General features: G+C 33.6%; 1 protein-coding gene across 1 annotated transcript; it reads left to right on the top strand.

Moving 5' to 3' along the window:
- Positions 1-253: 253 nt before the first annotated feature.
- On the top strand, positions 254-26,307 carry LOC133329673 (Ca(2+)/calmodulin-responsive adenylate cyclase-like; the record flags this gene model as incomplete). Its single annotated transcript, XM_061538150.1, has 10 exons — positions 254-455; positions 537-716; positions 6,622-6,795; positions 12,698-12,966; positions 19,260-19,371; positions 19,438-19,565; positions 19,640-19,943; positions 20,010-20,240; positions 20,977-20,982; positions 26,167-26,307. Coding segments are annotated over exons 1-10 (1,746 nt in total), but the record flags the coding sequence as incomplete, so codon positions are not given.
- Positions 26,308-26,787: the final 480 nt, after the last annotated feature.

The raw sequence follows: 26,787 nt of genomic DNA, 5'->3' as shown, positions 1-26,787 counted from the left end.
TTAATGGTCTTCTTGCTTCTGAAGGATTTATCGAAAAACTTTAAAGTTTTGGCTTTCGTTGCATAAATAACCGCCCTTCGAAGGCGGTGGTGGTTGGTTGGGCTTCATTCTTAATTTCAACTTTTGTTCCTTAAGTTTTTGTTCTCAACATTCAAACTAGAGCTACGCTGTAAAACTTTACTACTTCTACCACCAATCAAACGTTTCACATTTATCATCACCATCATCCTGTCAAGCATCAAGTTGATATCGTCATGGATCATGCTGTGAAAGCTACACGTGGTCGTCCTTGGAATACCCTGCGTTTCGAAAATGATGAACTGGAGTGTCTGTATCAACGTTACACCCTTAAATTGCAACGATTTTCGGTGCTGGGAGTGGTGGCCCTGGTTGTGGTGCTATGTGGTGTAATGGCCGCCTTATCCTTTGTCTACAATTACACTGCAACATTTCATGTAAGTGTTGGAATGGCCTTAGAATTATTGCAAGTGTGATTTATAAGAATTTCATCATCATTGTTGTTTCTTTTTTTACAGAATGTCTTCAATTCATTTGTGTGCCTACTATTTGCCATAATTTTAATTTTGTTGCAATGTCGCGTGATCAAGGATCATCATTTACCCTGCCTTTGCTATGGCATTCTATTATTTACTGCTGCCATTTGTTTTGTTTCGATGCCGACATTGGGTTCCATATTTCCGGTTGACACCAAGGAGGTAAGTTTCAGTTTTTTTGTGAAAATAATTTTTGGGTCAAAGGTGTTTTTTGGAAGTTAAATATTTTGGCAGTGTTATTGCATTTTAGAAATTGTTTTAAATACATATATATATATAGATTAGTTTTTGTACAGACGGCTTTAAATGTTAACATGAAATGTTTGACATGAAGTTTTTAGCTAAATAATAAATTAAGGAAAAGGAAAAAATATTTATGTCTGCCAATGTTGGGCGGAGTTGTAAAACAATTTTAAAATTTGGTTTTAATATTTGTTCTAAGAGGGACTTATATCATGAAAAAAGATTAAATACAATTACAATTAAATATAATTCCACTTTAATACAAATACAATTAATTTTCCATAATACTCATAATACTTGTTAACAACAATAGACAATTAATGTTATTTCATAAATTAACAACAACAAAAACGAAAATAAAAATACGTCCTTTTTACCCGCACACAATACACATGTATGTATTGCACATTATGTATCCACATCATCACTTAGTTACAGTAATTAATTAAACATATTTAATTAATTGCATATTCAAATTATTTTCTTTGAAAAAAAAAAATAAAATAAACAGAAGGATGCAGCCGAGGTAATAAATTGTAAAACCGTAAAAATTTTGAAAAACAAAAGTAAAATTAAAATCATTATTGGATTGTAGTATACAATAGGAGTCATTAAAGTCATGTAATTTATTGCAAAAAAAAGCACACACACAAACACAAAAGCAACAACAACAAATGTTACATTGGCTATTAATATCATTATCACGCTTTTAAGCTATCGTCGTTAAGATCGGTGGCACTTTATTCCAAGATGAACATTCAAAATACTTGTAATGATTCGAGACATTCATAAATTACACCCAATGAGAACCAAATTAGAGCAAATTATGTTAAAAACGTACTCGAAATACCGAATAATGGGGAGTGCCGATATCGATATGTTAGATAGGTTTGCTAACAAATGGGAACTTAAAGTAACAATTACAGGCAATTCAGTTGAAAATGTGCCAAAAAAATCCCCAAACTTCGAAACAGTTGGGGGTGAGAGCCAAAACCAAAACGTGGACTGATATATACCAGCTCTACCAATCCTTTTAAAACAAATTATTTATTACATCATAGTAGATATGTATTATGGCTTTGTGCATATGTTTGTAAAAGGCAAAAGGAAACGAGATAGACACATTGTTCCTTTTGAGAATATGCATAGAATCACTTTCTGAGTCGATTTATGCATGTCCGTCCGTCCGTCTGTCCGTCTGTAGATGCTAAATTCTAAACAAAGTACAGGTCGCATTTATGATCCGATTTGAATGAAATTTGGCACTTATTTGGCCCAAGGACGAACCATATTGAAATTGGCAAAAATCGGTTAAGATTTAGATATACCATATATATTTTCGCCCGATGTAGGCACCAAATTACCTATATATCTTTCGATTGGCACAAAATTTGGCATAGCGTACTGAGTTAGGTTCAGAATGATGTGTGCTAAGTTTCGTGAAAATCGGTTGAGATTTAGATACAGCTCCCATATATATTTTCGTCCGATTTAAGGTAAACGGGGCACCAAAGTCCCTAAATATCTTTCGATTTGCACGAAATTTGGCACAGCGTACTGAATTAGGTCCAGAATGATGTGTGGCAAGTTTCGTGAAAAGATTTAGATATAGCTTCCATATATATTTAGATATAGCTTCCATATATATATATATATATATATATTCGTCCGATTTAAGGTAAACGAGGAACCAAAGTCCTTATATATATCTTTCGAGTTGCACGAAATTTGGCATAGGGTACTGAAATAGGCCCAGAATGATGTGTGCTAAGTTTCGTGAAAATCGGTTCAGATTTAGATATAGCTCCCATATATATTGTCGTCCGATTTAAGGTATATGGTGTAGTAAAGACCCTATATATCTTTCGATTTGCACGTAATTTGGCATAGCGTACTGAATTAAGTCTAGAATGACGTGTGCTAAGTTTCGGTTCAGATTTGGATATAGATCCCATATACATTTTCGACCGATTTATTATAAATGGTTCACCAAATTTCCAATATATCCTTCGATTTCCATGAAATTCGCCATAGCGTACTGAATTAAGTCTAGAATGATGTGTGTAAAATTTGTTGAAAATCGGTTTAGATTTAGATATAGCTCTCATATATATGTTCGCCCGATATGATGTAAATGGTATACCAAGGTACCTATATATCTCTCGATTTGCACGAAATTTGGCATAGCATACTGGATTGAGTCTAGAATGATGTGTATAAAATTTGTTGAAAATCGGTTCAGATTTAGATATAGCCGATTTTAAGTAGGACCCAAAATATGGCCATTAGAAACAAAACCTGCTGAAATTAGTACAACCTAACCTGCGACAAGTTTCGTTGAAATTGGATATAGCTTCCATATCTATTTTCATCCGATTTTAAGTAAATGGTGCACCAAACTCTTCATCTTTGTAATATTGACATGAAATTTTGTACAACGTACACAATTGAGCATTTTGATATTTGCTTTAAATCGATTTACATAATTTTGTCCCATTGTAACAAACGAATGACATTTTTATGGATTGATCTCGGTCGGTTCACATTTAGATAAAGGTCATATATTTTAGTTCATCCAATTTCATGCCCTTCGTTTAATGTATAGTCGGCCCCGTCCGACTTTACTACTTTCCTTACTGGTTTATATATAAAAAAAAGTTATTTCATTTTATCAAAAAAGAACTCAAAACTACGATATAAATAACTTGGCGGGTATGTGGACCAGTAAGTTAAGAAGCATGCTGTGGATTGTCTGTGATCAAATTATATTCATTTCAATCTTAGGTAAAAATGAATGCAAAAATACATGGGTTTTTAAAGTCCCAGCTTTATTATCCAACTGAAAACAGCTGTAAATTCCTATAAGGAGACCAATTCGAAATATGGACAAATGGGTATCCATAAAAAGGTTCCGATTTTTTATAGTGGTTCACATTACCAGATTTGTTATTACAAAAACCATCTTCGGCTTAAAAAATAAATCAAAATTAATGCTCACTGAGCTAAACGTACATTTTTGTTGTGGAAAGTAAAGATCCATATAACTTAATATTTGAGAAAATCAAATTGTTTGCCCCTTGGCTAAAAAATTTTCAAATCACAGACTTCAATCAGATCTTAACACATGGCAATTATGTATTTAAAACTATGCTAGTTCTTTGTTTTCACTAATTAGGAAATCATATATCAAGGCGGCGTTGTCATATTTCAAGCATGTTCTAAGTTATGGGGGTTGTTCACATTAGACGCTCATTTGACCGAAGTTCCTCTAAAACGTGTGTGCCACATTTCAAAGCTAATGTTCGAATTTAAATATTTATTTAATTTCAATCCCAGGGTCTTACAAGTCGCGACATAGTTTTGTAAACTTTTGATAAGCGTCTCATTAGACTTCCATTTGTAATCTTATTCATATTTAAAAAAGCAAATTTTTATCATTTAAAAAAAATCAAACTTAATAGCCTAATTTTTAAAAATCTACACGTAAAGCTCGACGACTCTTTCCAAATATTTTTAAAACATGCACTACTAAAAGTCAAAAATGTCTTAAAAATATTTGGTTAATATTTTTAAATAATATATATTTTTCATATAAACCAGTGAACGGAGCAGTATAGTCGGATGGAACCGACTATATGATACCCTTCACAACTACTACTGAAATCTAACTTTCTGTGGTTCTGGCCACGCTCAATATTCTAAATAGTTGCCCAGATCTCCAACTCCGTATAAAATTTGTAATGTTCGGCTTAGAAAAGTAGTTTCTAGAGCGTCTTGAGGAACAAACTGATCATCGAAAATACTATGCGTTGTCCTAGACCATGACTAGAACTTCAAGTAAAATTTCAACCTAATCACCTCGAAATTTTCGGTCTCTAGTGTGGTAATAGTAATACTAACAATATTATTGCACATAGACACTGGTACATAATTTAGTACAATTTATAAATTTAGTAGTAATTTACCAATTTAAAGGTCAACGACTCCTCTTGGATATAATATCAACATATCCGTTCAATGTCCTTAAGAGTAATATGCAATATTTAATGTAAAAGTGTGGGTTAATTTGCCCAGCTAAATACTGACCGATTATCATGAAAACGCCCACGCTTATTCCATGGACATATTGATTTCATCCTGCAAAATGTCGGTATGTTCGGGCGACCAGAAAAACATACAAAAATAAAGTTTTGGTACATACATTAACCGATCATTACATGCAAAATTTTGTGATGATTGGTCCATAACTGTGGCCTGTATCGTGTTTACAAATTATAATGAGATATGTAGATCGGTGTGCTAGAAGATCGGCGGGTGGTGGGCACACAAAGCTGTAATAATAATAATGTGTAGGGTATACGAATATTTTATAAATAAAATCTACTATTATGGCTTGAATGATTCCATGGAAGAATATCGCAAACAAATACTTAAGTCCGCAATTATAGTCTTATTTGACATTCTCGAAAGTAATCAATTTTAATTTTAAAAGGGAATTTTAAATATATCTCTTATAGTTCAAAGATTGCTAAAAAAGTATTTTAAAACCCGTGAGCGGAGCAGTATAGTCGGACGGGGCCGACCATAAGATACCCTACACAACTTTCACGAAAATCTAACATTGTGTGGTTCTATATTCTGATCTTGGACAATATTTGCACTCTCTTGACCTTTACCGTGGGTTATGTTCGGCTTTCAATTGTGGCCTGTGGTTTTCGGTCCACTTTATCCCAATATTATTATCTGATCATCACCGGAAATTATAAGCGCTGTCCTTGAGCATACCTGGATCCTCATGGAAAATTTCAAAGCGATCAACGCTATATATTCGCCCTCTAGTGTGGTAATGGGTTACTAAATAATATTTGAATACGTAAGCACCTGTAAATATTTAAGTGTAACTCCCACATCCGAGTAAATACGACAATGTAATTGGTATCAATTTAAAGGTCAACCACTCCTCTTGGATATTCTATCAAATTCTTGGGTCTTTGTTCTTCAGCGGTAAATATATAGGTCATAGAATACAAATTTTGTCATTTTTCACACCAAAGTCAGGGCTCATTTGACCCGCTAAATATTGACCGATCAAAGCATGCATGCTTATTCTCTGGCCCGATCCCCTTTTCCATGCAAAAATTCGCGGGGATTGGGTCATAATTGCGGCCTCTGGAGCGACCAGAAAAACCGACAACATAGTTGTGTAGGGTATAAAAACTGGCTTATAAACTGAAGAATTTAATGATTATACATCCAAACAGTCCGTTCGGAAAGCACTTTTTTTAAAAAATACTCAAAATATAGCTCGACGGCTAAAAAAACGACTTATCTAAATTGCTTCAATATATTATATATATTTTGAAAAAAATAGGCTTAAAGTCAGAATAGCTTTTCAAAATAATTGTAACAAAACAAATTTAATGCTTGTAGATGAATTTGTTTGTTAAAAAAAACAAGCACATAGCTTTCTCGAAGACAATTAAATAATGCACTCTCATGCCTCGAATACTCATTTCAATAATTATAAGTATATGATACTACAATCATAAAATATTATCACGTTTAAGACATAGAAAACACAAAAATAAAATCATTTTAATTCTTAGAATATAGTTAGAAAGACACATAAAAAAGTGTAGAAAATAAAAGGATAAGAAATCGTAAAAAGCTCACAATTTAAATAGATCTTTAGCATCATTCTTAGTAATATCTCTAGATTTAGTTTGATTACTTTTCTTCAAATATGGTTATCCCCTGTTGATTTTAATAATTTTGCGAGATTTACATTTCATTTTATCTTTTTTCTCCCATTTATTTTCAACAGGTCATGGCCGAAGGTGTATGGCAAATAGTGTTTGTGGTCTTTTTGGCTTATGCCATGATGCCATTACAAATCTGGGAAGCTGTTTGCTTTGGCATTACACTACCCCTGGTGCACATCAGTTTGACTGTCTATAAAATATTTACAGATGCATTTCGTTATTTGGAATATAATCAGGTAAGTGCAGCAAAAGGTTGGATGGCTGGCTGGTGGGTTGACTCACTATGAATGTCTGGCCTGGCTAGAGAGAAATTTGCTTTATAAATAATTGCATATAAATTGAATTGGAATGCTCGAATGGTTATTAAATTTAGTGGTTGGCCAAGTGCAGTCAAAACACATGTCTGTTTAAAAACACAGAGAGAGACGTCGACAAACAGACAAGTGGTTTGAAAGGTAAATTAACATAAAATGAACAACATTGCCAGCGAGCAATTTTTTGTCTGCAAAGTTTTTTGTATATCTGCCGGCAGACAGTTAATTTTCAGGGACAATTTTTTATCCAACTTAACATGAACATGGATAAATAAAACAAAAAGACAACATAGTAACATGTGTTGGTAGTATACCAACAATTTGTATACAATTACATACATACAGAAGCACAAAATTAAGTAAATTTCCAATGTTTGTACGTAACAGGAAATGTTTTCATTTCCTTGTTCTGGTGACCTATCCTCATATTTATTAGCCTTTGTTCAAGAAAGGTCAACTGTCATGTAGTATTTATTCATTTGCTGACAGACAGTCAGCTGTGGTTGTATGTTTTGCTTGATTAGCAGCCAGTCGGGCGTATGGGTAATGTTAACTGTAATCTGCTGTATAATTTAATATTCATACGCACCCGGGTACTTAACACAAAAATAACCCGTATTATTTATTCATAATGGGAAATTATATTAATGCTACGGCATGGAAATGTCAAATTAAATTGCAGAAAGCATAGTTAAATTGTTGTTTATATTTAAAAGTCAAAAGCAAGAATTTAAGAGAGAATGCTTAAGGGAACCCCCCCCCCTCCCTTCTCGATTTTAAGTTTTCAAGATTTTCAATGGGCTGGTAAATCAGTACCAATGCTTGTTAAACTTTGTAACTTTGCACTTATATATTTGAAGATTTAAAAGAGAAGAAAAATAATTTACAAAAAATTGTTGTTATTGTTTTGTTGTTGTTTTTTGTAATCAAAGAAAAGTCCTTATTTTTGATGGCGGGCATGATAAATCCTTACTGGAACATCGGAATCCGAAAATTCCAACGGTGGCTCTCGTATGAACTAGGATTATTGACTTCGCACTTCGCTCTAAAATTAACAAAATAGTGGACCTTTGAAAAACATATTTTTGGAAAATCGGCTTTATCCTAGTTCATACGGTAGCTATACACTCACAGAGAAACGTGTAAAAATTTGAAATCGATTGGGTTATTAGTTTTTGAGTTATCGTGCCCGCCATTCGCAAAAAAATGTTTAGAGAAAAACGCGTTTAAAGTTTGAGAAGCCCTTTAGCCGTCACTTGATGCTGACACAATAAATCGGCTATATCTTCAAGAGTTCTTGAGATTTTCATTTGAAATTTTGTAGGCACATTCTATAATTAGTGTAGATTCGCATTATATCAACAAAATTTTTGACCCCGAGAATGGGGGGGTCCCCTTAAAGACAAAGGTTGAAACGGTCTTCCCAAATCGGCCTTTGTGCCAAAGAACGTGTGATATATCTGGAGTGCAATTCTTTCATTAGCGCACATTCTAGGTTTTAAATCGTGTGTTGGACAATTTGAAAACCGAACAAAGGTACCCTACTTTGAGTATTTACCCAAAAATTGGGTATAAACTCATTAACTGGCGAACCACTTGGTCTATTTACCACGTTTACGCATTGTAGAGATGGTATTTAGCGGGTATTTACCGTGTAAATACCACGGCGGTGGATAAATTTGGGTATTTACTATATTGAATCGGTAATACAACATCTTACATCCTATTTCGTCCTGTGAAAGAGCTGCAAGTATTTTTCTTCCTTTGTGTAGAAGAGTTGCAGGTATTCTTCTTCCTGTGCAAGAGCTGCAGCTATTGTTCTTCCTGTGGAAGAGCTGCAGGCAATTTTCTTCCTATAGGAAAAATGGAGGTAGTTTCCTTCATATATGAAAGCTGTATGCATTCTTCTTTATGAAGAAGATTTGCAGGTATTCTTCTTCCTTTGAAAGAGCTGCCGATTTTCTGCTTCTTTCTAAAAGCAGAGGTATTCTTCCTTCTATAGCAAAGCTGCAGGTATTATTCTTCCTGCGGAAGCGCTGAAGGTATACTTCTTCCTGTGGAACAAATGCAGGTATTCTTCTTCCTGTGGAAGAGCTGCAGCTATTCTTCTTGCTGTGGAAGATTCGCAGCCATTCTTCTTCCTATGGAAGGTCAGCAGGTAATTTTCTTCCTATAGCAAAGCCGGAGGTATTTTCCTTCATATAGGAGAGCTTCGTGTAGAAGAGTTGCAGGTATTCTTCTTCCTGTGAAAGAGCTGCAGCTATTATTCTTCCTGTTTAAGAGCTGCAGGTAATTTTCTTCCTATAGGAAAACTGGAGGTAGTTTCCTTCATATATGAGAGCTGTATGTATTCTTCTTCGTGTAGAAGAGCTGCAGCTATTCTTCTTCCTGTGGAAGAGCAGCAGGTATTATTCTTCTTACAGGAGAGCTGCATGTAACTTTCATCCTATAGGAAAACTGGAGGTATTTTCCTTCATATAGGAGAGCTTCGTGTAGAAGAGTTGCAGGTATTCTTCTTCCTGTGCACTATTTGAACTATTTGAAGTTCTGTTTTTTCAAAAGTTCAGGTCATTTATTGAAACGGAAATGATCCACGGGAAATGCAATTAAATTACAGAAACATTTTGTGCCAAATTTCTTCCTATAGCAAAGCCGGAGATATTTTCCTTCATATAGGAGAGCTTCGTTTAGAAGAGTTGCAGGTATTCTTCTTCCTGTGAAAGAGCTGCAGCTATTATTCTTCCTGTTTAAGAGCTGCAGGTAATTTTCTTCCTATAGGAAAACTGGAGGTAGTTTCCTTCATATATGAAAGCTGTATGTATTCTTCTTCGTGTAGAAGATTTGCAGGTATTCTTCTTCCTGTGAAAGAGCTGCAGATATTGTGATTCTTTCTAAAATGGCATAGCTGCAGGTATTCTTCTTCCGCAGGAAGAAATGCAGGTATTCTTCTTCCTGTGGAAGAGCTGCAGCTATTCTTCTTCCTTTGGAAGAGCAGCAGGTATTATTTTTCTTACAGGAGAGCTGCATGTAATTTTCATCCTATAGGGAAACTGGAGGTATTTTCCTTCACATAGGAGAGCTTCGTGTAGAAGAGTTGCAGGTATTCTTCTTCCTGTGCACTATTTGAACTATTTGAAGTTCTGTTTTTTCAAAAGTTCAGGTCATTTATTGAAACAGAAATGATCCACGGAAAATGCAATTAAATTACAGAAACATTTTGTGCCAAATTTCGTGTTTTTGGAAGGCCAGTTCCCGCCAGGAATATAGGAATTTTCACGAGAAAGATTTTATTTCATCCGAATCGTAAAAAAGTCTACATACACACAATATATCTTAAATTACTCAGATTCGCGACTATAATAATCTTATAGCCGATTTTTAAAAATTCCTGTTTGCGTTTCAAAGCTAGAAGTAAAGTTAAAAAACACTCAAAATCGAGCTTCAAAATGTCAGCACCATTTAAAGGGAGGTGGAGTTAAAATTTAAAGGAAATGATACATAAGAGACGTAGTTGCCATTTTGTATGCTTTTAATTTTACTTTGACACGAAGACCGTGAAATGAGGTGCTTTGTCAAAAATCGATAGAAAACATAAAAAGGCTGGTTCGCCTCAACATTTTTATACCCTTCACCACACTGTGGTACAGGGTATTATGTCTTTGTGCATATGTTTGTAACAGGCAAAAGGAAACGAGATAGATACATGGTTCCTTTTGAGAATATGCATAGAATCACTTTCTGAGTCAATTTTTGCATGTCCGTCCGTCCGTCTGTAGATGTTAAATTTTAAACAAAGATCCGATTTGGATGAAATTTGGCATAGGTCACTTATTCGGCCCAAGGACGAACCCTATTGAAATTGGGAAAAATCGGTTCAGATTTAGATATAGCTCCCATATATATATATTTAACCGATTTCATGTAAACGGTCCCTATATATCTTTCGATTTGCACGAAATTTAGTACAGCCTAATCATTTAGCTCTAGAATGATGTCTGCCAAGTTTCGTGAAAATCGGTCCAGATTTATATATAGCTCCCATATATAGTTTCGTCCGATTTCATGTAAATGGTGCACAAAAGTCCCTATATATATTTCGATTTGCACGAAATTTGGCATAACGTACTGAATTGAGCCTAGAATGATGTCTACCAAGTTTCGTGAAAATCGGTCAAGATTTAGATATAGCTCCCATATATAGTTTCGTCCGATTTTAGGTAAATGGTCCACCAAAGTCCCTATATATCCTTCGATTTGCACGAAATTTGGCATAACGTACTGAATTGAGCCTAGAATGATTTCTGCCAAGTTTCATAAAAATCGGTCAAGATTTAGATATTGCTCCCATATATAGTTTCGTCCGATTTTAGGTAAATGGTCCACCAAAGTCCTTATATATTCTTCGATTTGCACAAAATTTGGCATAACGTACTGAATTCAGCCTAGAATGATGTCTGCCAAGTTTCGAGAAAATCGGTCCTGATTTCTATATAGCTCCCATATATAGTTTCGTCCGATTTCATGTAAATGGTGCACTAAAGTCGCTATATATCCTTCGATTTGCACGAAATTTGGCATAACGTACTAAATTGAGCCTAGAGTGATGTCTGCCAAGTTTCGTGAAAATCGGTCCTGATTTAGATGTAGCTCCCTTTTATTATAGATTGTTTTTAAGTAATTGACGCACCAAGGAATCAATAGGCTGATAGGAACAAAATGTTCTGAAATTAGTATAACCTAACCTGTGACAAGTTTGTTTGAAATCGCTTAATATTTGGATAGAGCTTCCATATATATTTCCGCCCGATAGTCCTGTTTAATATACCCATAGTGGTGAAGCCGACTATCATATAGTCGGCCCCGTCCGACTTTACTACTTTCCTTACTGGTTTACATTAAAATAGACACAGCTACCACCCGAATAAAGTTTGGAGGTCAATATCATAAAGAATTTGCAACGACAGATCAATAAACCTAAAACTATTCACTTCTTTTCATATACTTATGTAATTCCCGAGTTATAAAGGGATGAACCTCGCTTCATATATGTTAAAAAATTGGCAATATTGCCCATAATATTAAAGCCCATATGTAATTCCGAAGATCTCCACAAACCATAGGATGAGGGTATATATTTCTTGGCAACACAGACTGACACTGTTTTAATTGTTTGTATAGATGAATGCCAACCGTCAACAACCCGATATGCTATATTATAGCCAAACTGCAGGGCTGATATTACTACCAACATAACAGGCAAACAATTCCAAAATAGGTAAATCACTATCTGATATATTGCAAGTTGTATCGTGATTTTAATGAATGACAAATTTTAAATACAATTCACAAGCATGTGTAAACATGTAGGCATTTCCAGCAAATGGCTTCTATCACAAAAATTAAATTAAAAAGATCTAAGGGTGTATTATAAAAACTGTAATTATGTGTGACTTATTTAACATTTAAAGTTTAATTATTCCTCCGAAAGTCGTGTAAGTGACCGCAGAAGTGCTCATATGTAATCCATATAACTTGACGACATTGAGGCACATTTTCAGGGACACTAAACAGGCATTAAACAACGTTTCCATTTGTTTAAATGCACAATAAAAATATTGGACCACAACAAATTCGATTGTTATCTCCTTCACGTAATTCTGTAGAATATTTGTGACGTACTAGTAATATATCTCACAGACAACCTATATAACTTATACGCACATGTGTTTACAACATTTCCCATAAAATATACCAATTAATTATAATTTTTACATATATATCGTATTTAATTTGTTATTGTTGTTTTTCTGTTTTATTATTGCAGCTTATTGCCAACATTGTTATGTTTATTGGTGTTAATGTCGCCGGTCTAGTCGTTAATATTATGATGGAACGTGCACAGCGTCGTGCATTTTTAGATACACGAAATTGCATTGCCGCCCGTCTCGAAATTCAGGATGAAAATGAGAAATTGGAAAGACTTTTATTGTCGGTACTACCTCAGCATGTTGCAATGCAAATGAAAAATGATATCTTATCGCCGGTTGCGGGGCAATTTCATAGAATCTATATACAGAAACATGAGAATGTCAGGTGAGTGAATATTAATTAATAATAACATTAAATTAATGAATTTAAAAAATTTAACAAAGAGGAAGCAAAATATCACATTACGAGATATTTTGGTTTAATATGATTTATCCCTTTTTGAGAAATGGTTTGTCAATATTTCTGTACGGTTTTAATATTTATATCCTCGATAATTTTGTTTGACTAAAAGTTTAACTTTATAAATCAACCATGAAGTATAATGAATTTCCACAACTGCCTTATTTATTAATTTCTTTTTGAATCACCACATAATTATTTATTAATTTTAAAACATAATTCAAACATATTATCTTCGTTGCTGTTTATTATCTTCCAAATTACAAATAAAATAAACAAATTACTTTATTTGTTTTATTTTACCACAATGTGTGTATTATTGTTGAATATATATATATATATATTTTTATATATACAAAATATTTCGTACATATATTATGCATATACAAAAAAATATGAATAAATAAACCAACCATGAAGATAAATCCAAACAATGCCAAACTATTTATGCCACATTTTACAATAATATTTTTTCAATAGACAAACAAAATAAATTGTGTCTAAACACACAAATAATATATGTGGCAGAATTTGTTTTTTTTTTTCAATAAATGTAATATTTAAAATTATCAAAATGTTCAAAGGAATTTTTAAACACTAGCTGTTTATATTATAGTCTTCATTAAGATTTAATTCAACGCAAGAATAACCATTGTGTCCTTGATCTTTTGTATACCCTCAGCCACAACCTGGAGTGTTTATTAAATTTGTCATTTTGTCCGCAAGTATTCTTTGGAAATTTTATAACTTATACAAGGGCTGCTATATACATATTGGGTCAAGGCAACGCTCTGGCTCAAAGAAAACGCTTATGCCAACCAATTTTTTAACAAATAAAAAAATGTCAGTCGGTCGATGAAATTGAATTTTCCGTTCGTTTCATATGATATTAACAACCTGGAGGAGGTAATTATGGAGTGAACCGATAAGGCTCACCTTCAGTCTTAGTTAAAATGTTAGGTTGTACACACGTTGCTTCACATCGGATACTTCAATCGCATTATATTATAAACTAAATTTTAATGATAATTTTATGGAAAATACCAGAAGGAGAAGACCATCTTCGAATATAGTCGAAAGTTCGGAAAAATATTACTATGTGCTAAGTATGGATGAAATCGGCCAGACATACAAGCTTTTGTAATCGTCTCCAAGTTGTTTGAATCAGATTTGGTTCAAAGACCGGTTTGTCCATAATGCTGAGGGCATAAACATACTATAACGATGCTTTAAAACAAAATGATCCGAACCATACAAGGGAATATATATATATATATATATATGTGAAATATGTACTTCGGCAAAACTATTCGTGTGACGTCTGTTCCAATTGAATAACGTATGAGATCAATTCTGAGTTGTACACCACATTCGTACACGAAACATTCGAAAAACAAATATTTTTGACCGGACAAAATGTGGAATTGAATTACCTGACGGACTAGGTACCAAATGGCTTCTTTTTATTTTCGAATATTAAGAAAAAATTGTGTGATTAACGATTTTTGGTCACCAAAAGATTCGGAGAAAAATGTCTCCTCAAAAAATCGCAATATTCGTTTACAAAAAATGTTTCAAATTGTTTTAATATACCCTTCACCACACTGTGGTACAGGGTATTATGTCTTTGTGCATATGTTTGTAACATGCAAAAGGAAGCGAGATAGCCCCATGATTCCTTTTCAGAATGTGCATAGAATCACTTTCTGAGTCGATTTATGAATGTGCGCCCGTCCGGTGGAAAATTGTAAACAAAGTATAGGTCGCATTTATAATCCGAATTGGATGAAATTTGGCACAGTTAATTTATTTGGCCTAAGGACAAACTCTATTGAAATTGAGAAAAATCGGGTCAGATTTATATAGTTTCAGCCGATTTTCAGTAAATGGTGCACTAAAGCAACAAAATATGCCGATTGGCACACAATTTTGCACAACGCACTGAAGTTGATAAAACCTACTGTGGGTAAAGATTCGTTGAAATCGTCCGATTTAATGTAAACGGTACCTATATATATTTCGATTTGCACGAAATTTGGTACAGCGTAATGAATTAGGTCTAGAATGATGTGTGTCAAGTTTCCCGAAAATCGGTTCAGATTTGGATATAGCTCCCATATATATTTTCGTCCGATTTAAGGTAAATGGTGTACCAAAGTCCCATATATCTTTCGATTTGCACGAAATTTGGTACAGCGTAATGAATTAGATCTAGAATGATGTGTGTTAAATTTCGTGTAAATCGGTTCAGATTTAGATATAGCTCCCATATATTTTTTCGTCCGATTTAATATAAATGGTGTACCAAAGTCCTTATATATCTTTCGATTTGCACGAAATTTGGCATAGAGTTCTGAATTAGGTCAAGAATGATGTGTGCTAAGTTTCGTGAAAAGCGGTTCAGATTTAGATATAGCTCCCATATATATTTTTGTCCGAACCAAAGTACCTATATATCTTTCGAGTTACACGAAATTTGGCATAGCGTAATGAATTTGGTCAAGAACGATGTGTGTTAAGTTTCCTGAAAATCGGTCCAGATTTAGATATAGCTCCCATATATATTTTCGTCTGATTTAAGGTAAACGGTGTACCAAAGTCCCTTTATATCATTCGATTTGCACAAAATTTGACAAAGCGTACTGAATAAAGTCTAGAATGATGTGTGCTCCTATATTATTTTTCTTCCGATTTTATGTAAATTGTGCACTAAAGACCCAAAGTTTGTCCGATTGCCACACAATTTTGTACAATGAACTGTAGTTAATATAAATTAATCAATGGCAAGTCTCGTTGAAATCGGTTAAGATTAAGATATATGTTTTCCGTGTGTTGAATTTCTTTGTTTCTCAGTCTGAGGGTCTTTAATTTGGTGTTCAATCGTAGTACTTTTACATATCCAAAACAACACACAAACACTTAAATTTATCTTCACATTATATCTTTAGGGAAAATTCCATATACACTAGCAGATTTAAAACGTCACAAATTCCACAGAAATCACAAAGAAAACTTGTGTTATTTCTGGTATAATGACATTATAAATCAATCCATGTGCCTGGACCGACTCTATGAATAACACTAATCCATCACCTGTTTTTTATTCTGTTTGTTTGTTTTGATAGCAATTCAAAAATAACATCAATTCTGTATTTTTTGCCGATCATCTGGACGTATGAGTATTTATGTCTTAGCCAACTGGGCAGCATTCATACGCAGTATGAGACCAAAAAAACGAGCATTTACTTAAGATGAAAATCTGTTTTAAAACTAATTGTTTTGCTATTTAGGAATGATAGGTATCATCTAAATGATATTTTTTCATATGAAAAACAATTAATTTAAAATTAAATGATAAAAATTAAAAATGATACAATGGAATGTGTAACCATAACAACACTATTCTTCACATGTTTGTAAAAGTAGTGTGTGAGTTTATAGTTAGTACATATAGTACATGAGTATCCAAGCAATCGAATCAACGTCGTTTTCGAAACCAATTGACTGTCAGTGGCAATGTCTAAACAAATCGATTTATTTAGCCAAAATATAAATTACATACAAATCATTTAGAAAGCTAGAAAAACATTCCATCCAAATCAAACGAATGCAACGCATCAATCAAAAATATTTAATGTCTGATATGTGTTTGGTAAATTTAAAACACAACACTGTGACATACATATCTATAAACAAATATGTCAATGATAAATATATCTACATTGAATGATTTTAAAATGTAGGACGTGACATTTAAGGTCACAAAATTTATTATATGTATAATTTTAAATTTGTTTTAAATTCGGTAAATTGTTTCTCCGTAGATTGTTCATAATCTGGGAGTAGAAATAGCCTTTTTGGATATGAATACTCTTATAAAGTATACGAGAGCTACAATAAGTATTGCCGGGGCATAATAATTGTTTTCCAAAGTATGTTCCAGCATGATCTCGAAACACTATTTCGACTACGATTTACACATCTACAATCCACGGGTTTTGAAGCTTTCAACTATATCTTCTGGCGACGAAATAGAAATAATTCATTTGGTGTCATGTCTGTGTTGTACGTTGTATGACCCATAAATTCCAGGTCAAACTGAAGCAGGTTTAAGCCTATTATGACATATAATAATTGGTTTTATTGAATTCTAATTTCTTCGAAGACTTCAGGCAATCAAATTGTGGTGTACTATTCAGAATTGGTTATTTCTAGGTTTCAAAAGTTCAACAGTCGCCAACTGACATTTTTTTGCAAGAAACATGCGATTGCCGGGCGACTTCGGTTTTGTTTCGGGCTCATACACATACATCCTTCATTGGTCACTTCTGACGATCTTATAGAATGGCATGAGGTCTATTTTTGCGATTTTCAAATTGTGAGGAATTTTCATCAGTTAATTCCATTTTTGGCATATTGACTTTTAAGTTATTTGGAGGACTATACTCTTTTGATTGATCGTCTACCTCAAATTTGAGATAGGCCTTAAAGTTCGTTTTAGGGACTGGTAGACAAGGGAGTTCCAGTTCTGTTTTCAATTTTTTCCTATATAGTGGAGGATATATTAAATTTATCATTCTGAACTCCTCGACATCTGGCCATTTTGGCCAAGACAGAGTATATTAAAATTTTTCTGTATTTGGAAACGCGGGTATATATTACACATGAAAACAATCACTAAGGAAAGTAGTAAAGTCGGGCTGGGCCGACTGTATGATACCCTTCACCACTTTGGGTATATTCTACATATGGGTATTCTCATTTTTTAATTCCATTAAAACAATTGTTTTGATTTGATCTTTATCAATAAATGAACCGACTAACATCAATCCATATACATGCTTTTCTGCAACCTATGCAGAAAATGGGACACATTTGGGTAAATCGATTGATACATACTATTCGATAATGTCAATCAGACACCCGTTCGAAACATATATGGAAGCCATGTCTGCATCTGCACCCATTACAAAAAAATCGGACGGTATATATGCAAATCTATATAGGGTCTCGGGTGCACCATTTAAATTAAATCGGACGAAAATATATGTGGGAGCTATATCTAAATCTGAACCGATTTTCACGAAACTTCGCACACATCACTCTCGGCTTAATTCAGTACGCTGTGCAAATCGCAAAAATAGGGACTTTAGTGCACCATTTACCTTAAATCGGACGAAAATGTATATAAAGCTATATCCACATTTGAACCGATTTTCTGGAAACTTAACACACATCATTCTATACCTAATTCATTACGCTGTGCCACATTTCGTGTAAATCGAAAGATATATAGGTGCTTTGGTGCACCATTTACATTTAATAGGACGAAAATATATATGGGAGCTATATCTAAATCTGAACCGATTTTCAGGAAACTTATCACACATCGTTGTAGACCTAATTCATTGCGTTGTGCCAAAATGAGCTGTGCCAAATTTCATCCAAATCGGATCATAAATGTGAACTGTACTTTGTTTACAATTTATCATGGACAGACACACGGTCGGACATGCATAAGTCGACTTAGAAAGTGATTCTATGCATTTTCTCAAAAGGAACCGTGTGTCTATCTCGTTTCCTTTTGCATGTTACAAACATATGCACAAAGACATATTACCCTGTACCACAGTGTGGTGAAGGGTATAATTAGCATCGTTTTACTTTTTAATATATATCTAACCGCCCCGGCTGAAGTTTTTATATCCCCTACCATGCGACTGACAATCAAAATATCTAAAATAATGAGGGCTCCTAGGAGAAATCTCATGTTATGATAGGATCTTCAACATACCCAATAATCCGAAAAAGACGATTGAAATTCTCAAAATATCTAATATGGGGTCTACCGTTATATGTGGCCACAATAAAACGGGGATCAATATTTATATTTTTGCTAGTAAGATTTGACAGTAATATTATGAGAACCCAAAATACAAATAAGAGCCAATTAGATTGAAAAATGTGTCAAATTGGTGTGAATCGATTCAAATTTAAAAATATTTCCAATATATCCTTGTCCAATTCAAAAATTCTGAATTTCTTATCCCGATATTAGGTTGCTGTCTCCATTTCTAAACATGGAACGAACATTGAAATCAAAAGTTGAATTTTTCTTATAATTCGTTTGTGACACATTTAGATGTAAACCCCAATATTATTTATAATTATCCTTAATATAATCCTTTGCTCATAATATTTGGTTTTTCCATTTACAGCATTTTATTTGCCGACATTGTGGGTTTTACGGTGCTATCGTCACAGTGCAGTGCACAGGAATTGGTGAGACTGTTAAATGAACTTTTTGGAAGATTTGATCAATTGGCGCATGTAAGTATTCCCAGGCTCCTCTCTCAATCCTTATGTGCTGGTAAAAAACTACTATTTATCTTGCAGGACAACCATTGTTTGCGCATTAAAATCTTGGGAGATTGTTATTATTGTGTTTCGGGTTTGCCGGAACCACGTAAAGATCATGCCAAATGTACAGTAGAAATGGGTTTAGATATGATAGATGCTATTGCGTAAGTTCACGGAGAATTTTACGAGAGAAGAACATTTGCTTTAACTAATGAAAATATATTCATTTATTCCATAGTTCTGTTGTTGAGGCCACCGATGTTATGTTAAATATGCGCGTAGGCATTCACACGGGTCGCGTTTTGTGCGGTGTCTTGGGCCTGCGTAAATGGCAATTTGATGTCTGGTCCAATGATGTAACATTGGCCAATCACATGGAATCGGGTGGTGAACCGGGTAGGGTACATGTTACCCGTGCCACCTTGGACGCTTTGTCCGGGGAATATGAAGTTGAGGCTGGTCATGGTGATCAGCGATCTTCATATCTAAGAGATCATGGTGTGGATACATATTTCATTGTACCACCACCACATAGGCGTAAGGTGGGATATATTTTTGTAATATTTTATTTCAAAAAGAAAAATAAAATATCGTAAATTTTATTACAGCCCTTAATGCTCAACACCTTGGGTGTACGTTCCGCCATTGGATCTCGTCGAAAACTATCCTTCCGCAATGTCTCGAATGTTGTCATGCAGCTGTTGCACACCATCAAGTTTTCCGAACCAGTACCATTCTCCAATATTGCCACCGGCTCATTTCCCTCGACCGGAGGAAATGCCAGCGGTCGTGGTAGTACCAGCGGTGGTGATGGCCAATTGGAAAAAGGATCACGAAAGGTAAGTTTGACCAACGTTTGCTTAACAGTGTAGTGCAAAAAATATTCCTTTCGCCCCCCAACAAATATACTAATCCAAAGTTTATTTTTAAAGAAAGCAAATTTCAAAGATAAATATATAAAATATAGCAAAAAATATATATTTTAACAAATAGAATGTAGTTCAATTAAATATATACAATTTTAGAATTTTATTTGCATGCAAATTTTTAATAAAATAAAAAACGATTACTAACCACTTTTATATATACAAGAAATAATTATTAGACAAAGCAGTTGCTTTCAAACCAAAACAAAAGAACTAAACTATAACACTTTACACAGCAATTAGCCTTTATTAATTAAGTTCTTTCCGTTTTTTCCTTTTCTTTTTTGTGGCTTCTTCATTTCTTTTTCGGTAAACAAAAATTGGCAACACTTCTCCACTTTGTTTTATTTTTCCCTTTCCCCATATCGTTTTATCTTCTGTATGGCTTCTGACACTCCTCTACACACAATTGAAACTTAATTTCCGTTTTTCACAACAACTACAACAAAATTTGTTTCTAAATACCTTTTAAAAAATCTTCTTAAAATTGATATTCTTTTATAAATAAAACAAAATTATTTCTTTATATTTTTATTATTTTTTTAAATTTTTATTTCTTTTTCTTCTTCTTTTTTCTCTCTCCTATACTTTAATGTATTCTTTGTGGTTTTATGTTGTGTTACTGTTGTAATTTATTCCTCTATTACAGGATGCGGTAAGTGTTCTATGGTGTTTTCTTTTCCATCTTTTCTTTCGAACCTTTTTTCCGAGCAATTGACAATTAACAAGATTGAGTCCATATTTTCATTATATCTGAATATTGGGCCTTACAATTCCTAGGCCAAGTCAAAATTAAGATTTTTCAAATTTCGATATTGTACATAGAGATGTTGAAAATGGGACTTAAATTTTATATATAAAAAAATACAACTAACAAAACTGAACACAATTCGGAGGTTTGGAGGCAGTGTAAAAGATAAGGGGTTAAATTTATACAGATCCGAAATTTGCATGCATAATTAGATGCATAAGAAATGCATCTAATTTTAGAAATGTCTTAAATTCTATGCTAAAATTCCCTAACATGCAAGGTTCTACACTGAACATTTTAGGAGAGTTTACATCTCCTCTTCTGTCACTGACAATTGTTTCTTTGTTTTTTTTTACCTGGGATCCATGTGAGAAATTCTCTCCCTGTCTACTTCACATAGAAATTAATTACTTCGCAAGCATAGTTCAGGATGTTTTGTTGCATTCCCCGATAAAATCCTAAAGTCGACACAATTTTTTGCCGTTCAAATAAAAACCATCGATTCTTATCCCACTAACGGTAGGAAGTGGGTTTTTATGGATTATTTTGGGTAAAATTTACTCCAAATGCTGATCATTGTGTCGGTACTGTAATCTGCATGTGGGATGGATTCCAATTTCCTCAAATCTTATATATAGTCTCCATATAATTATTTTCCTAAAAAAAATTAACACCAAAGTACAAAACCTCGGGTTGAAAAACTTAACTAGGGACTTCAAGTTACTGAAAATTAGCGGGATCGTTGTAACATTGATCGCGTGACTATCATTGACTTTTGTAACCCTTCAAAATGTGGAATAGATCACTTTGACAATTGGCTTCAGCGATATAAATAGAATAATATGAACACCAATAATTCTATTATTAGGCCGAAATATATATAGGAGTCCTTTGGAATAAAACCTTACTATAAATATTTATTTCTATAAATTCGAGTTAAAAAACAGTAAGGAAAATAGTAAATTCGGACGGAGCCGACTATATGATACCCTTCACCACTTTGGGTATATTCAACAGATGAATCCTAACAGAAATCGCATTTTTAAAGGACCAGTAAAATGAAACTGGATCCATAAACATGTCATCCTGCAATCCATTACGATGTACCAAATTTCGTGCAAACCGAAAGATATTAAGGGACTTTGGTACAACATTTACCTTAAATCGGACGAAAATATATATGGGAGCTATATCTAAATCTTAACCGATTTTTAGGAAACTTATCACACACCATTCTAGACCTAATTCATTACGCTGTGCCAAATTTCGTGCAAATCTAAAGATATATAGGGACTTTGGTGCACCATTTACATTAAAATGGATGAAAATATATATGGGAGCTATACCTAAATCGGAACCGATTTTTAGGAAACTAAGCACACATCATTTTATACTTAATTCATTACGCTGTTTGCCAAATTTCGTGCAAATCGAAATATATATAGGGGCTTTGGTGCACCATTTACATTAAATCGGACGAAAATATATATGGGACCTTTATCTAAATCTGAACCGATTTTTCCCAATTTCAATAGGGTTCGTCCTTGGGCGAAATAAGTGAGCTATGCCAAATTTCATCCAAATCCGATCATAAATGTGACCTGTACTTTGTGCACAAAAATACATGGGCGGACAGACGGACGGACAGACGGACATGCGTATATCGACTCAGAAAGTGATTCTATGCATATTCTCAAAAGGAACCATGTGTCTATCTCGTTTCCTTTTGCCTGTTACAAACATATGCACAAAGACATAATACCCTGTACCACAGTGTGGTGAAGGGTATAAATATACCAGTTCGAAATCCTAGCTCTAATCTCACGAATTGTATTCAGATCTAAATATATAAACAATAATAATTAAACAATCTGTATGTAAACGTCAAAATGTCAACGATGTATATTGTTGTTGTCGTAATTAACAACCAACACATATAAAAGGGATTATTTGATAATTTAATGTTTAGTCAGTAAATAACAAAAAATCATAGATATTAAATGTTTTGGAACTGCCAATTAAATTGTTTATATTAGTTGTAAATAAAAATAAATAGTTTTTGTTTTTAAAGTTGTTAAAAAATAGTTCAAATTAATCAAAATATAATAAAATTTCAAAATATTATTTTACAATTTAGATGGTTTGCTTTTTGTATAATTTGAATATCTCATAGTCATGATACTCGCAATTCAAATTTCAAAATTAATTTCTTCCTTTACCACTTTGGGTATATTCAAGAGATGCTACTAAATAGTATTTTTGACGGACCTTTGGACGGACGGACGAAATTAAATATGTGATATATATCTATATATTAGGAACAACAAATGCCATTCTGCAAAATTAAATTTCGTTCGAATATACTTAGAGTCTGTTGTGTACCATTTATATGTGTCGGATAAAAATATGAAAATCTGGAACGGTTCAAAGCAAGCTTTACACGCAGTAGCAACACGCAATGCAGAGAGAATTATAGGGCTGAAAAGAAGAGAGGAGAAAAGTATTTTCAAAAGAAAGAAGCAATCACAAGAAAATCGTGAGTGTGAGCAAATCGAGATGTAAAGGAGTCAGAATTTTGCAACGCTTCTGGTACTAAATAGTGGCGGTGAAGAAGATACCCCAGAACAATAAGAGATGACGTTATAGAGTGTATACCACCTAGCCAAGATAAGGTCAGAATAGCAATTAGTCGCCTGAAGAATAATAAAGTACCAGGTGCCGATGGATTACCAGCCGAACTATTCAAGATCGGTGATCAGACGCTGATCAGGAGCATGCACCAACTGATTAGTACAATTTGGCTAGAGGATTAAACGCCCAATGTTTGGAACCACAGTATGCTATGTGCCGTGCACAAAAAACGATATGTGCCAATTATAGAGGAATTAGTCTCCTTACCATCGCATATAAAGTGTTATCCAGTTATCCAACTGAAGCCAATGGTAAATTACATTATTGGATCTTATCAATGCGGCCTGGCAAATCCATTATAGATCAGATTTTCACACTGCGCCAAATCTTGGAAAAGACATACGAATAATATATTCAACACATTCCACCTTTTCGTCGACTTCAAATACGCATTCGACTGCTCCGCTCAGTGGTGTTTAAAGTCATGTCTGTGTTCGCCATCCCTGCTATCCATGATAGCTTTAACTGGCACAAGGTCAGCACTTAAATTTCGAAAGGACCTCTCGGTGCCCTTCAATATCGAATGGAGATTCAGACAAGGTGACAGTTTGTTGAGTGACCTCTTTAACTTAAAGGTCATACGTGAACAAAAATGACACTCTGTACACCAAACAACACATGTTACTCGCCTACGCCGATAACAATAATAGGTCAAGCATTGCGGTAACTCCCACCTTTGAACGAATTGAGAGTGGTCATCCAAAGAGGGACTGGCAGCAAATGGCGAGAAGTCCAAGTCCGCCATAAATAAAACTAATGACTGTTTTGAAATTCGGAGAAGGATAGTGTTGGCTAACAGATGTTACTATGGCAATTCAAAAACAAGGCCACCTCCCGCCAGACCAAAATCAAACTCTACAAGGCGCTAATACTACCCGTGCTGTTATTGGGATCCGAAGCATGGGTACTTGCGCAACCAGATGAGGCAGCTCTTGGAGTGTTCGAGAAAAAATATTATCCGAAAGATCTATGGGCTGATATGTGTTGATGGTGAATATCGCCTTTGAATGAACCATGTCCGACATATCGAACTGCACCGGCTACATTGGCTACGTCATGTTGTGAGAATGGATGTGGATGCTCCAGCTCAAAAAGCATATAAAAGCCCTTGGGTATTTGGTGCACCATTTCGAAAAAATGGACCGAAACATTTAATAATATGAATCGATTTCTAAACCCAGTTCAGCCCATTGTGCAAAATGTTGTGTCATTCGTACACACCTTGGGATTTTGGTGTACCTCTTACATAAAATCGTATCAACATTTATATAGGAGCTAAATCTATATCTGCTCCGATTTTATCAAAACGGCACAATCTGTACTTGATTTAGTACGCTGTGCACAATTTTATTTTTATCGGACATATCTAGGGAGTTTGGTGCCTGATTATTTAAAATCGGACGTAAATATTTATGGGAGCTATAATTTTTATTTCCTACAAATAATTTTTCCACCTACCAAGAACACGGTATGCGAAATGTCAGTCCGATTGGTTGGAAAGTATATCCAAAATCGGTCGAGTAATTTATATGGGGGCTATGTTAAATCATCGACCTGTATTGACAATTTACTACAAATATATTCTTCACTCTCTATGACCGCGGTAACAAACTTCATAAGAGTGCAGATTTCAATGCTCTAATACAGGAAGAATGATAAACGTAGAATTTTATTCTGATCAGAAGACGTTGACTTATATTCAGTAAATATATTTAAAAGTGTGTAACGTTTTAGAACAGTGCTTTAAAGTGTCCCATAAATTAATTTTTAAAATCTAACAAGTTTTCAAAAATATGTTAAAAATTCGAATTTTTGAAAAAATATTTTTAACCTATGATTTTACCTTTTATAACAATAATATTACAAGCAAATCATCTAAATTTTATAACAATAAAAAGTCAAAAATGTAAATTTTGTTCAATAATAGTTTTAGATTTTGTTAAAATTTTAGTAATATAAAATTTGTAGTAAAATATATATAGACAGTCATATAAATACATACATACTCGTAAATTCCATCATAATTGTCATCTCTCTCCCCCTCTAACTATCAAATCTTTCTGATTCTAGTCCTTATATTTGATTTTCTTCTTCTTTCTATTCCTATTTCAAAAATACAATAAACATCTATCATTTATGTTTTCTTTTCTGTAAAAAAATAACCCTGTATTTTATAAAATTTTTATTTTGTTTTACATAAATACGTACATTAAAATGCGGTATAATAACATATATGATCAATTAAAATTTGAATACAACTTCATAATTACCATTTTTGAATTTTGTTGTAAATATTTGTTGTTTCTTTTCATTTATTTTTTCATCTTCTATTTTATGTTGTAAACATTTTTTGTTGTTTTTTCTTTGATTTTTCTTTTTTGTTTTTGGATTCTTTAGGTGATACGATTACAAAAAATCTTACATGCTCCAACACCACCGGGTGGCGGTGTTACCATACAAGTAGGAACAACTTCCAATTCCACATCAAATACGATTAGTCGCATTCATAGACTTAATCAAAATCAAAACAATCTTAAAGTGAGATTTATTTCAAGCAACTTTAAATCAAAAAACCAAAAAAAAAACAAATGAAAATCCCCAACAAATTATCAATGAATATCTTCTTTATTGTCTGTTTGGTATTTTGCAAAGATCACAAATGTTCCGAAATGTGTTTTTTCTTATATGTTGGCTTGTTCCATGCAATTGTTAGTCTTTTTGAATTTCATTTGCCCCTCTAACTTAATGGAAATGTTTTTCGATTTTTTATTAATATTATTTTACAATTTCACAATTTTTTGCGTTTTTTGTTTAAAGTTCAATCTCATGGAAATTTTGTTTGAGTTCTGTTCGTTTTTTACATATTTCGTTCTGACCTTTTTTCTCTAATCAAATTTTACTTTGGAATTGTGTTTCTGCTTTATATAATGCGTCGTTTTTTTTTCTTCATAAGGCATTTTGAAAATGTTAATCTTATTAAAAATTGCTTTAAAATATTAACTGTGATTTTTTCAATAT

This window comes from Musca vetustissima, unplaced genomic scaffold, assembly GCF_032173495.1.
Source record: "Musca vetustissima isolate MV318-11 ecotype Yass unplaced genomic scaffold, APGP_CSIRO_Mvet_v1 utg101377, whole genome shotgun sequence".
Lineage (NCBI taxonomy): Eukaryota > Metazoa > Arthropoda > Insecta > Diptera > Muscidae > Musca > Musca vetustissima.
The sequence above is the reverse complement of the archived record's forward strand: the minus strand, read 5'-3'. Positions and strand labels throughout refer to the sequence as shown.